The sequence below is a fragment of the Ovis aries genome, chromosome 3, assembly GCF_016772045.2.
Source record: "Ovis aries strain OAR_USU_Benz2616 breed Rambouillet chromosome 3, ARS-UI_Ramb_v3.0, whole genome shotgun sequence".
Lineage (NCBI taxonomy): Eukaryota > Metazoa > Chordata > Mammalia > Artiodactyla > Bovidae > Ovis > Ovis aries.
In genome coordinates this window covers 170,616,929-170,631,246 of record NC_056056.1, presented here as the reverse complement: position 1 = coordinate 170,631,246, position 14,318 = coordinate 170,616,929, and the positions used below count along the sequence as shown (strand labels likewise).

Sequence of the window (14,318 nt, the reverse complement as noted above, 5' to 3'; positions counted from 1 at the left end):
ACGGCAACTAGAGAAAGCCCAAGTGCCCTAAGAAAGACATGGTGCCAAAAATAAATAAGTAAACAAATAATAGAAAAATATATGGAAATACCTGGGAACATTTTCAAGGCAGGTCATGCATTGACAAAGAAGCTGCAGTATGATTGCTTAACTTGTGAAGTGAAAGTTGCTCAGTCATCTCTGACTCTTTGTGATCCCATGGAATCACAAACAGTCCATGGAATTCTCCAGGCCAGAATACTGGAGTGGGTAGCCTTTCTCATCTCCAGGGGATCTTCCCGACCCAGGAATCGAACCAGGGTCTCCTGCATTGCAGGCAGATTCTTTACCAACTGAGCTATTTGTTACCTAGTGTAATTGATATGATTACTTCATGCTAGCCTAGCCTATACCCTAATGAATGAATTGTTATAAAGTCTTGATGGCATACAGTATAATAGTCATATTCATAATATAGTGTTAGAAGCATTGTTGTGTTTTTTTTTTTTAAATCACTTACTTGGCAATGATTGGTTGTTGCAGTTTCTGCAGTTATTAGAGAGAGACATACTGTGCAGTAACACAATTCTTTGAAATCAGTAATAAAACAGTAAAAAAAAATCTAACATGTTGTTTTCATATTAAATATCACTCACATCATACCTGTGTAAGGATAGGTTATCCACTTCAACAAAGTCATGCATATGGTGTTCTACATGTATATTTTTCTATATTAAAAAAAAATCCACATATAAGCAGACCCACACAGTTCAAACTCATTTCGTACAAGTGTCAACTGTATAAGCAGCTCTAATTACATTTTTACTCCCGAATAGTGATTGAAGTTCACAGGTATAAACTTGAGTCATCAAGTGAAGTTAAATTAAGTGAATGCTTCTTACTTAAGCACAGAGGTATGTAAAAGTATTTCCTTTAAATTGATTTATTATTCCAAAAAATGAGAACAGCTGCCTATTACTGAGCCTTTACTATATTCTGTCTTCTATACTAAGAACTTACATAGATGATCTAAGTTAAGTTTTATAGTAACTCTATGAGGTTAGGATTATTATTCCTTTTTTACAGATGAGGAAACTGAGGCTCAGAGAAACTAACTAACAAAAGCCACATGTATCTGAATCCAGAGCCTGTACCTTTAACTACTATTCTATTCGTTTATTTAAATGTTAGCAGGTAAAGAGTTTAATTTTTCATATTTGGACATTTCAGTTGTGTGGAATATCTTCCTTTAGTTCTTGAATACCACAAGATAAACGAGATGTTAATTGATTTTATTTCATAGCCAGTAGTATTCAAGAGTAAATTTTGGAATTTTTCAGCTCATGCCTTATTTGGTACTGGACATTCTGCAAGATTATCCAGGACTTCCTGGACTTTTTGTGGCCTGTGCTTACAGTGGAACATTAAGGTATGAACTAGGACTCTAATAATACAAGTTTTCCCTCTTGGGATGTTTCTTTTATTATTGGATATTTGGGGGGATAAAGTTGAATTCTGGACATGGGCACAAATGGCCCTAAATAGGTAATTATTCAATGTCTCCTTTCTGTCAGTCTGACTCTTCTCTCTGAGGGTTGGCTGTCTGTTGTCATAAGTCTTTGCTTTTATCTTTAGTCCCTACTGTCTAAAACATCATCACATACCCCATACAGTCACAATAATGATAATCAGTCATTTTGCTGATGGTCGAAAATAAGGACCTACAGTCTTAGTTTAAAATATGAATGTAACTAAAGCATGGTCAAATGCAAAACTCAGAATATAAATCTCCTATTATAGGCTGAATAATATATACTGTCCAAAGAATCTTGTTTTGTGTTTGAGCTTATTCATTGCACTTTGTTCCTGTGTTATGCTTATTATTATCATGTACAACATATGTTAGTGAAGATCCAGCAAATTAATATTATTAATATTTATGGTGAATGTTAGTGAGGACTCATGATAGTCCTTTCTATGCATAAAGAAAAATGTGCTTTAAAGTCATTATCTAGCAATACTACGTGATCTAAGAGATTCTTTCATGGATAATAAGGATTAATTGTAAAATGGAAGCAACATTAAATTATCCATTCTAACTATTAAGCCTATGGATTTGCCTGAATCATTCTTGGATGACAGCTTCCAGAAAGAGGATGATGTAATTATTAAAAAATAATGTAGTAGGTAAAATAGATTTAAAAAACCCCCCAAAGTCCTACTATATAACATAGGAAACTGTACTCAATATCTTATAATAAACCATAGTGGAAAACAATATGACAAAGAATATCTATATGTATATACATATATACATATACATATATACATATATATACTGAATAACTTTGCTGTATGACAGAAACTACCGCAACATTGTACATCAACTATACTTCAGTAAATAATTTAAAAAATACTATAGTAGAAATCTGGTTATATTTCAGAAGTGACAATGTTTTCTTTTTCTTATACCCAGTTAAGGTATTATTAAAGTTTACATATACATTAAAATTTTGATTTCCCTTTACAGCACAGTGTCCTCCAGTATTAATGCCTTAGCAGCAGTGACCATGGAAGACCTAGTGAAACCTCGCTTCCCATCTCTCTCGGAAAAGTCTCTCTCTTGGATTTCACAAGGAATGAGTAAGGTTTCATTTCACAATTCCATTTTAACTCTGGGACATCATTTTTAGAGATACCAGAAATTATTTTCCATGGAAAACAGTGTGAGTGTAGGCATGCATGTGACTTAATGCCATCATGGCCATATTTGTGATCAAGATTTGGGATATACTTCAAACAATTGTCCAGTGACCACAAAGAACAATTTCCAGGGGTCCTATTTGGCTAACGTTCTTTTATACCTTCTTCCTATCCCAAATCTATGTTAGAATTCTTAGCGACAGTTAAAAATTCAACCCCTTTCCATCAACCACAGTTTTAAGAGATATCCTTAGTTTGGAACCAAGAGTCACACTTTTTCTCTATTACCTAAGAGGGCACTGACAGTTTAAGATATATAGTCTTATGTGTATGGATTGATGATAAAGAAACAGAGTGTTGTGATTCTTTTAAACCAATCTTGATTGTTCTATCTGCGTGTGTAGGCTGTCTAGGAGATAGTCAATAAAATTGTATGAGGAATGCTCAACTTTATTCGATATGAATTCTCAAATTCATAGATTGTAGGATCTTCAGTTCAGTTCAGTTTAGTCGCTTAGTCGTGTCTGACTCTTTGCGACCCCATGAATCGCAGCACGCCACGCCTCCCTGTCCATCACCAACTCCCGGAATTCACTCAGACTCACGTCCATCGAGTCGGTGATGCCATCCAGCCATCTCATCCTCTGTTGTCCCCTTCTCCTCCTGCCCCTAATCCCTCCCAGCATCAGAGTCTTTTCCAATGAGTCAACTCTTCGCATGAGGTGTCCAAAGTACTGGAGTTTCAGCTTCAGCATCAGTCCTTCCAATGAACACTCAGGACTGATCTCCTTTAGAATGGACTGGTTGGATCTCCTTGCAGTCCAAGGGACTCTCAAGAGTCTTCTCCAACACCACAGTTCAAAAGCATCAATTCTTCAGCGCTCAGCTTTCTTCACAATCCAACTCTCACATCCATACATGACCACTGGAAAAACCATAGCCTTGACTAGACAGATCTTTGTTGGCAAAGTAATGTCTCTGCTTTTGAATATGCTATCTAGGTTGGTCATAATTTTCCTTCCAAGGAGTAAGCGTCTTTTAATTTCATGGCTGCAATCACCATCTGCAGTGATTTTGGAGCCCACAAAAATAAAGTCTGACACTATTTCCACTGTTTCCCTATCTATTTCCCATGAAGTGATGGGACCAGATGCCATGATCTTTGTTTTCTGAATGTTGAACTTTAAAGCCAACTTTTTCACTCTCCTCTTTCACTTTTATCAAGAGGCTCTTTAGTTCCTCTTCACTTTCTGCCATAAGAGTGGTGTCATCTGCATATCTGAGGTGATTGATCTTTCTCCCGGCAGTCTTGATTCCAGCTTGTGCTTCTTCCAGCCCAGCGTTTCTCATGATGTACTCTGCATATAAGTTAAATAAGCAGGATGACAATATACAGCCTTGATGTACTCCTTTTCCTATTTGGAACCAGTCTGTTGTACCATGTCCAGTTCTAACTGTTGCTTCCTGACCTGCATATAGGTTTCTCAAGAGGCAGGTTAGGTGGTCTGGTATTCCCAACTCTTTCAGAATTTTCCACAGTTTATTGTGATCCACACAGTCAAAGGCTTTGGCATAGTCAATAAAGCAGAAATAGATGTTTTTCTGGAATTCTCTTGCTTTTTCAATTTAGAGGTTAAATAGCCTCTTGAATGGAAAGATATTTAACCTCAATTGCTATATGTCCCAGGTGCAGTATTTGACTCAGAGAAACCTAGCTAGTGCACTTCTTCATTTTCATTTGGGTATACTTGTTTCAGGATGAATGACTAACAAATTTGTTTTTTAAAAAAGAATCTTTAACCTCAACTTAATAGCACTAGTAGACTGTCAAAGAAATAGTAAATAATATTCTGTTTTATACCACAATTCTGTATGTAATTGCCATAACTGTAGCCTGGAATACATACTTAGTTTATATTCATCAATGTCCCTTAAATTTAAATAGCATTGAATTATTTTATTATGTACCTGATTTTAATCCTAGAACATAATTTTTAAAAAATGAGATAATTCTTCCTTAAAGGATATTTAGATGGGCTCATTATGGAATTGTTGAAGCTTTGTAGTTTAGTAGAATAAATAGAAGATTTTGAAGCCAGACAGACTTGCTGGCCTCACCAAACTGCTTCACTAATTTACTAACAGCCTCGAGCAAGGGCTTCCCAGGTGGCTTGGTGGTAAAGAACTTGCCTGAAGTGCAGGAGATGTGGGTTCAATCACTGGGTTTGGGAAAAATCCCTTGGAGAAGGAAATGGCAACCCACTCCAGTATTCTTGCCTAGGAAATTCCATGGACAGAGGAGCTTGGCAACAGAGGAGCCTGGCAGGCTGTAGTCCATGGGGTTGTAAAAGAGTAGGATATGACTTAGTATCTAGGCAACAACAAAGCCTTGAGCAAACCCAGTTGAGCCTCTGTTTCTTTACATGGAAAGTGAAAACAAAAATTATTCACTTTGTAGGTACTGTGAGATTTAGAGATAATCCATGTAAAACAAGAGGTACTAGCTGATACTCAAGGAATGATGTTGATGATGATTAATAACAAATTAACTTCACTAGTATAGATGAAGCTTTCATTCATTTTGAAGGGTTGAATATAATCATTATGTTGAGGTATGTAATATGGCAAACGACTTGAATGTTTCTGATAATCTGAGTACAAAAAACCCACAATGGTGACCATTCATGAGTTACCAAGTAGAGAAGAATTTAGTATGTTGGAAATACTATTTATATTAGGATTTAGAGACATGGAAAATCATTGCAGTAAAGTTTACCATTCAGGCACAATGAGATTATTTACTCACTTTGCTTAATGAAGGTGTGAGTGCCTTTGTAAGTAAGATAAAAATAACATAAGGAATGCACTAATTTTTTTATGAACAAATTTCTCATTCATTTTATTTTTTATATTTTGAAGTTTATATGTGGGAAATTATATTAATGGATTTCAGGTGAGTTTTGTTGAATGGAAATCTTTTAAAATAAAAATAGGGAGTGGAATTTTCTTATGTATGTTAGTTGCTCAGTTGTGTCCAGCTCTTTGCAACCCCATGGACTATAGCCTACAAGGCTCCTCTGTTCATGGGATCTCCCAGGCAAGAATACTGGAGTGGGTTGCCATTCCTTTTTCCAGAGCTTTCCTAAAGCAATTTCAAAAGTAAAATATGTAGTTAGAGAGAACCTGGAAAATACTGAAAGCCAAAAGACAAAAAAAAAAAATTCCATAAACTGACCACCAATGATAGCCTGAGAATTTCTATAAAGAAGTTTTGGGGAAAGAGTTTGGTAGAAGGGAAAAATATACTACTTATCTTCAAGTTGCCTTTCTTTGCTTTTGTTTAACAGGAAAGGTTTGTGAGTATTGATGGAGATTATAAGACAGCTAAAGGTCCTAAAATACTCTGGTGTGGATTGCCACTTCCCAGGAGAAATGAACACTTAAAGTCGGAAGACTCTCTGATATTTATTACTCCCTTCCCCCATCAGAGCAGAGCTACACTGTGTCCTGTTTTTGGCAGACTGAAGAGACCTGAGCTTTCCTTTACAAACAAATATTTATGGAGGATTAGTAACACAATGGTTTTTAGTTTTAAAATACCTATAGTTAATTTTAGGGATTCTTTACTTATATAACCTAATGTAATAAATCCTAGGACATGATATCAGGGTTTTCTTTCCTCTTTGCACACTGCTGATGCTGTAGAAAAACAGCCCATTGCCTTTTTACCTGACTCTGAGGTAGGTGGCCATTCTTCATTATAGTCATATTATACACTTTGAATCAAGGTGTGGTAGCTTCTTCTATTGAGAATTCTAATCCTCTGAGTCTGGATTTTGCAATGGCTTTTATGTCATCCATATAGGTGTGCTGTTTGGAGCCCTCTGTATTGGCATGGCTGCACTGGCTTCACTAATGGGAGCTTTGTTGCAGGTAAGAGCTAATCCTCAAAGGTTTAAGTCATAATCACTAAATTCTTCTTTTTTTAAAAAGTTGATGTTATCATCCTTCTAGACTTCCCTCTTTATATATCTACCCGCAGACATACTAAGGAACAGATATGACTAAAGTCTTTAAAATTTTTTTTAATTAAAGTTTCTATTTTGAGAAAATCATAGGTTTACATGTAATAATAAAAAATAATACAGAGAGACTCCACATATCCTTTAGCCAGTTTCCTCAATGGTGAGAGACTTAGGTTACTTTTCCCTGTGGATGTCCAGTTGCTGTAATACTACTTGTTGTAAAAACTATCTTTCCTCCATTGATTGCCTTTGCACCTATGTGAAAAATCAATGGAGCATAGTTGTATGGGTCTGTATTTGGTTTCTTTGTTCTATATCATTGATCTGTGTGTATAACCATTTGCCAAGATCACACAGTCTTGATTACTATCATGTTGTAATAAATCTTGAATCCAGATTTACTGACTCCTTCCATTTTATTGTTATTTTTCAAAATTGTTTTAGCTATTTTAGTTCCTTTGCCTTCCTATATAAAGTTTAGAATAATCTTCTATCCATATATATATATATATATATATATATATATTTACATATAAACCCTGCTTAGATTTTGATAATATTGTCTTAAACCTATATAACAACTTGGGAACATTTTTACCACATTGAATCTTTTAATCCATAAATGTAGTATGTCTCTTCACTTATTTAGATCATCCCTAAGTTTTTATAAGTCCCATTTATATTTAATTAGATTTATACCTAAGTATTTCATTTTTTGAGTAATTTAAATGATACTGTGTTTTTAACGTTGGTGTCCATGTGTTTGTTAATGTATAAGAGATACAATTGATCTTTGTATATTTCTATATCATATGACCTTGTTGAGTTTACTTATTAGTTTCTGGGATTTTCTTCAACTTCAGATAGGGACAGTTTCAAATCTTCTCTTCCAATCTGCACATGTACCTTTTGTTTCCTTATTGCTTCAATTTGTTATTATTATTATTATATTATTCCTGTGGCTTCAGTTTCCACATCATGTTGAATAAATGTAGGAGAGTGAACACTGTTGCCTTGCTGCCCAGTCTGAATGGGGAAAGTGAAAGTGAAAGTTGCTCAGTCATGTCCTACTCTTTGCAACCTCATGGACTATATAGCCCATGGAATTCTCTAGGCCAGAATACTGGAGTGGGTAGGCTTTCCTTTCTCTAGGGGGTCTTCCTAACCCAGGGATTGAACCCAGGTCTCCTGCATTGCGGGCAAATTCTTTACCAGCTGAGCCACAAGGGAAGCCCCTGAATGAAGAAAACATTTAGTAATTCATTCTTGAGTACATTAGCTGTAGGAGTTTTGTATATCCCCTTTACCAAATTAAGGAAATTCCCCTTTACTTCTATTTTCCAGAGAGTTTTTTTTATCATGAATGAGTGTTGAATTTTGTCAGATGATTTTTCGGCATCATTTGATATAACAATATGATTTTCTTCTTTAGTCCTTTGACATGGTATATTATCCTGATTGATTTTCAAGAGTTGATCCAGCCTTGCATTTCTGGAATAAACTTCACTTGGTCATAGCATATAGTTATTTTTATATGTTGCTGAATTCTATTTGATGATATTTTATTAAGAATTTTTACATCTATATTCATGAGAGATACTGATCTATAGTATTATTTTTTTGTAATGTCATTGTCTCGATTTGGTATTAGGGTCATACCAGCTTCATAAAATAAACTGGAAAGAATTTTCTCCTTTTTTCTGGAAGAGACTGTGCAAAACTGGTGTTAATTCTTTGTTTGGTATAATGCTGTTTGGTATAATACTCTAGTGAAACCATCTGCTCTTGAGGGTTTCTTTTTGGGGGAATTTAAAATTATGAATTCAGTTTCCTTGGTAGTTATAGCTATTCAAATTACCTGTTTCATATTGGATGCATTATAAAATGAATCAAGGATTTCGTATATTTCACCTAAGTTGTCTAATTTGTGTTTGTGAAGTTATTCATAGTATTCCCTTATTATGCTTTTGATATCTGCAGAGTTTGTCGTGTTAGCTCTTGTTTTATTCCTCACATTGGTAATTTTATCTTTTATCTGTTTTTTAGTCTTGCTAGAGGTTTGTCCATTTTTATTGATATTTTCAAAGAATTAGCTTCTTGTTTCACTGATTTTTCCATATTTTTCTGTTTTAAATCATTGCGTTTTGTTATTATCTTCATTATTTTCTTCCTTCTGGTTACTTTGGATTTTGTTCTTGAGGTAGGACCTTAGATGATTGATTTCAGAATTTTATTTATAACTTATGCACTAATTGCTAAAATATTCCCTCAGCACTTTTAGCTGTGTCCCACAACTTTTCATATTTTGTATCTGTATTTTAAAATTTCCTTTGATATGTCCTTTTGACCCAGGGATTGTTTAAAAGTATGTTACTAAATTTCTAGGTGTTTGGTGATTTTCCTGTTATCTTTCTGCTATTGATTTCTAGTTTCATTCCAAGGCGGTCATTCTGAACACATTCTGTATGATTTTAATTCTTTAAAATTTGTTGAAGTCTGTTTTATAGCCCAGGATATAGTATTTTGGTATCTGTTACAGGGGAACCTGAAAGGAATGTGTGCTCTGCTGTTGTTAAGTGTATGTTCTATAAGTGTCAATTATTAATAGATCTTCTCATTGATGGTTCTGAGTTCTTCTGTATCCTTCTGATTTTCCATTTAGCACTCTTTAACTGTTTAAGTCTTATTTTTCCTTCAAGTTTCAACTTAAACATTATTTTCTAAAAAGGCTTTTTCTGTTACCTGGATAGGTTTGAGTTCCCCTCTATTATGTTCCCAGAGCACCTCATATTTCTCTTACCGTCCCCATTATAATACTTTATTGCAGTCATTTATTTAGTGTCTGTTTTACTAAATAGGTTATAGTTTCATGAAGGTGAGGATTATGTCATTGTTCTTTGATACTGTACCAAATATCTGGTACAGTTCCTAAGACAAAATAAATATTTTATACATTCAGGTTGAATGTAACTATTTATGTATTGGTTCATAAATATCTACTTATCTGATCACCCCCAAGTGGTCCATGAAATTTCCATGGCCACCTGGGTCTGACTCTGGGACTCTGGGACCTCAGCATGACCCAGAAACTTGAAGGTTAATGCTAGGCATAGCAAGTCCTCCAGACTCCTGCTTCAGGCCTAAGATTTGGTTTCTTTCTGGCTGGTTGTTGCTTAGTGTATACCAGTTGTTAAAATAGTGTGCTCTTATTCTGATTATATGAAGGAATGAATGATTTAGGTCTAGAAACTCTAACCTTATCTGGTACACCTAAGCGATAACCAACAAAACTCCTGTTAGTATGCTTTCCTTCATAGTCTGAATTATTATTTAGAGCTCTTATGATTGATTCCCCCTTTTCCCCCTTTTTCATATACCAACTCTGGCCTGAGTATAGGTAATGAGGTTCCAGGAGAGTCATCATGACTTTAAGACCACTCTTCCTTGCTTCATCTCTAACCGAGGTCTTATTTCCTGAGACAGGTATTTGGTGGGGAGACTATTCCTGCATCTCCAGAACTGGCTCTAGGTCACACTGTCACAGTGACCACTACATGTGCCAAGTGACCTTTCGTATTTTGCAGTGAAGTCTACCTTCCTTCCAACTGGACTCTGGTTCAAGAGACATTGTGAAATGATTCCTTAGGACCATTTTCTGAGTCCATATTCTCCTTGAACACTAGTTCTTCTCTGTCATCATATCCTCACTCCTTCCCTAGTCCACTAGGTAGAGCTCTTTTCTTGTTTGTTTTTTTTTGTTTGTTTGTTTGTTTTGTTTTGTTTTTGTTGTTGTTGTTGTTTGTTTTTTAACCCAGAGCTGCAGTCTATACCCTCTAAAATTTTTTTTGACTAACATTTTTTCTTTAATGTATTAATTCTGTTCCATCTGTCCCTTTTACTCTGTGAATAAACCAGTGGGTCCCTGATTCTTCTTTGATGGTTCTATTCACTCTCAAGAATTAGCTGTCTGAATATTGTGAACATATATCTCTTGAATGTTTCAGCTATTTGCACTTTTGCATTCTTCACACTGTAAACTTTTTTCACTATCATGATTTTGGTATCTGTCCATCAAAGCAAAGGTTGCAGTTAGCCAATCAGGTTAAAACTTTCTACGTGATTTGATCAATCTTTTTTTTTTTTTTTAAATCACATTTCTCATTCTAGTTCTATCCTTAGGAAATCAAGGATAGCATTGGGTTTTGTTGCCATCTCTAGTCACTTAGTAGTACTTATCCACAATCTTGTTTTGCAGAGTATTTTGAGACTACCAAAGCACAAAAGAGTGATGTGATTATTAACATCTACAAGAACAATGCTAGGAGGAGTAGTGTCCCTCTTGCCTCATAATTCTCTGTCCTCTTTATAGTTTGCTTCGTTTATTGAGGATACTTAATGAACAGATAGAACCTGAGCCTGAGATGCAGAAGCTTCCAGATTCTAGTTATGTTTGTCAATGGCAAGGCTGCCATGATTTTCAGGAGTCTTGAGCTTAAATCTTCGTCTCAATGAAATTACTTTTAAATGTTTTAACTTTGGATTTCCGATTGCTGATTGATGACTTCTTATTAATTTTGTAGGCAGCACTCAGCATATTTGGCATGCTTGGTGGGCCACTTATGGGCTTGTTTGCTTTGGGGATTTTGGTTCCCTTTGCCAACTCAATTGTAAGTATAAAAGATGAATATATGTAAAGTCTACTTTTCCAACTACAGTAGCATTTCTACAATTTTTCTTGATTGTAAAGTTATGGTTCCTTTGATACTTGTCATTAGTGGCTTATCTTTATGACTTTAGTTATTTGTATTGACTTTGCTGGGACACACAAGGAATGTACTATGCACTGGGACCCTGCATGTGTGAAACTAAATGGAAACTGCCAGAACAATATATATTGTGATTGCTGCTGCTGCTGCTGCTGCTAAGTCACTTCAGTCGTGTTCGACTCTGTGTAACCCCATAGACAGCAGCCCACCAGGCTCTCCCGTCCCTGGGATTCTCCAGGCAAGAACACTCAAGTGGATTACCACTTCCTTCTCCAATGCATGAAAGTGAAAAGTGGAAGTGAAGTCACTCAGTCGTGTCCGACTCTTAGTGACCCCATGGACTGCAGCCCACCAGGCTCCTCCGTCCATGGGATTTTCCAGACAAGAGTACTGGAGTGGGGTGCCACTGCCTCCTCTGATATTGTGACTACCACATAATTATATAAAAGCATAACTATAACTAAAATATAATATTGTTGTTTAGTCTCTATGTTGTGTCTGACTCTTTGTGACCTCATGCACTGTAACCTACCAGGCTCTTCTGTCCATGGGGTTTTCTAGACAAGATTACTGGAGTGGTGGTGGTGGTAGTTTAGTCACTCAGTCGTGTCCGACTCTTGCGACCCCATGGACTGTAGCACGCCAGGCTCCTCTGTCCATGGGATTTTCCAGGCAAGAATACTGGAGTGGGTTGCCATTTCCTTCTCCAGGGGATCTTCCCAACTGAGAAATCGAACCCAGGTCTCCTGCATTGCAGGCAGATTCTTTACTGACTGAGCTATGAGGGAAGCCCATTTCCTTCTTCAGGGGATCTTCTTGACCCAGGGATTGAGCTTGTGTCTCCTGCATTGGCAGGCAGATTCTTTACCACTGAGCCACTGGGGAAGCCAAAAAAATAATATTAAAGAGTATAATAAAGCACAACTAAAGGATATATATTATGAAATAATACATAATGCAATATATAATATAATACAATATATTATGAATATTGGCTTCCCAGGTGATGCTCAAGGTAAAGAACCTGGCTTCCAATGCAAGAGATGTAAGAGACGCAGGTTTGATCCCTACATTGGGAAGATCCCCTGGAGGAGGGCACAACAACCCACTCTAGTATTCTTGCCTGGAGAATCCCAAGGACAGAGGAGACTGGCAGGCTACAATCCCTATGGTCTCACAGAGTCAGACATGACTGAAGCAACTTAGCATGCACATTATGAATATCATATTATATAACTAAAGAACAACATTTTGTTTTTATTTAATTTTTACCCTTCATTAAAATTAATCATTAAGATTTAAAGGAGATTGACAGCCTTGGATATGAAAGATTTCAGGGCAGGAGAGCCAAGGATACCTGTGAATAGCTAAAGTACAGTAAAGAGAAGCAGTAAGATAAATTCTTTGCCACTTTGGTCAGAAACTATTCTCCTGATATTTAAAGATGTAGCTCCAACAACGTGGTTCTATTCCCAAAGGGGTAATCATAATTTAGAATTGAATTCAGAAAGAAGTAATAGCTCTGTTTTTCTATATAGACATATCTATGCTTTGAGGTGTACTAAGTTTCGTTTAGAATAAATGAAATTGAAATAATTTCTCTGAAAGTCAGGCAGAACACTACTAATTTAGTTCTGCTATAAAGCTGAAGTTTAGGAAAAGCTTATAATGTATACGTGGTTGTTTCAGACAGATGGAGAATAACTGCAGAACTTTATTCCATTTTCCCATGAGGCATTAGGAATTGATAAGACAGATACAAATAAGGGCTATTATCATTGTTATTATTGTTAATAATAATTCTCAATGAAGTGTCATATGAAATGCTAGCTTAGTAGATACAAATCATAAAGAAAGAGGGCAGTTCATGTCCACCTCAGAATGCTGAAGTTTTGATGAGACTCTTTGCATTATGAAATGCAAGTGGTTGGTTGAGTGCCTGAAATATTAAAAGAAGATTGACTTTTGATTTTTGACATTTATTGCCACCATGAGTTGCCTCCAGAAATGCTATAGCTGACTAGGTCCAACTTGTCCTTAGCAGAGGAAGTAAGATACTGTTGTTTCTGTTGTAATAATCTGATCATTATTCTTACAGTGAGGGGAGGAACTTCACCACAGAGAAAGGGGCTTGCCAGCAAGATTTGCTTCCAACTGCATCATCTGGAACTAGGGCTTAAATCATTCAAGGACTGACTGACTATCAAAAACAGTTCGATTGCTGGTGAAAAGTAGGAGCAGGGTAACCCAAGTCTTTCGAAGACTGTGAAACCAAGTGTCTTTAGAGAGGACATTTCCACTTATCTCTGGAAGTACTTGGATTGGTTATATGTACCATTGCAGTCATTTGTGAAAACATCTTGCTCTTGTCCCCTAATTTACAATCATGCATGTTGCTAAGTAAAGGAGTAAATTCTGTGGATGCTTTCTTCTTCATAGCCTGCTGCTCATGCATGCGTGTGTGCTAAGTCACTTCAGTCTTGTCTGACTCTTTGGAACCCTAGAGACAGCACCCCACCAGGCTCCTCTGTCCATGGAATTCTCCAGGCAAGAATACTGGAGTGGGTTGCTGTTCCCTCCTCTAGGGGATCTTCCCAACCCAGGATTCGAACCTGAGTCTCTTAGGTCTCCTGCATTGGCAGGCAGGTTCTTTACTACTAGCGCCACCTGGGAAGCCCCTGTTGCTCATATGACATGCCTTTTTTTTTTTTTTTTTTGTAAATTAAGTAAAAGTGGAGGGAACAGTTGGCTTGAAGTCAACTGCATATCTGTCTGTTGTGGTCACTGGGTGTAAAGAGATGAAGAGACCAGAACAGAGTGCTGGCCATGGAGACAGAGTGGAAGG

At 36.4% G+C, this 14,318-nt stretch overlaps 1 protein-coding gene across 3 annotated transcripts in view; it reads left to right on the top strand.

Moving 5' to 3' along the window:
* SLC5A8 (solute carrier family 5 member 8) overlaps positions 1–14,318 on the top strand; it is a 71,414-nt gene that overhangs the window by 45,053 nt on the left and 12,043 nt on the right. For all 3 annotated transcript variants that reach the window (XR_006059373.2, XM_042247137.2, XM_004006660.5), the window contains 4 exons: positions 1,320–1,408; positions 2,510–2,622; positions 6,548–6,615; positions 11,288–11,374. Coding sequence is in view for 2 of the 3 variants with exons in the window: in XM_042247137.2 (XP_042103071.1) it covers positions 1,320–1,408; positions 2,510–2,622; positions 6,548–6,615; positions 11,288–11,374 (357 nt within the window). In the remaining variant the exon portion in view is untranslated. The remainder of the gene's footprint in view (positions 1–1,319; positions 1,409–2,509; positions 2,623–6,547; positions 6,616–11,287; positions 11,375–14,318) is intronic.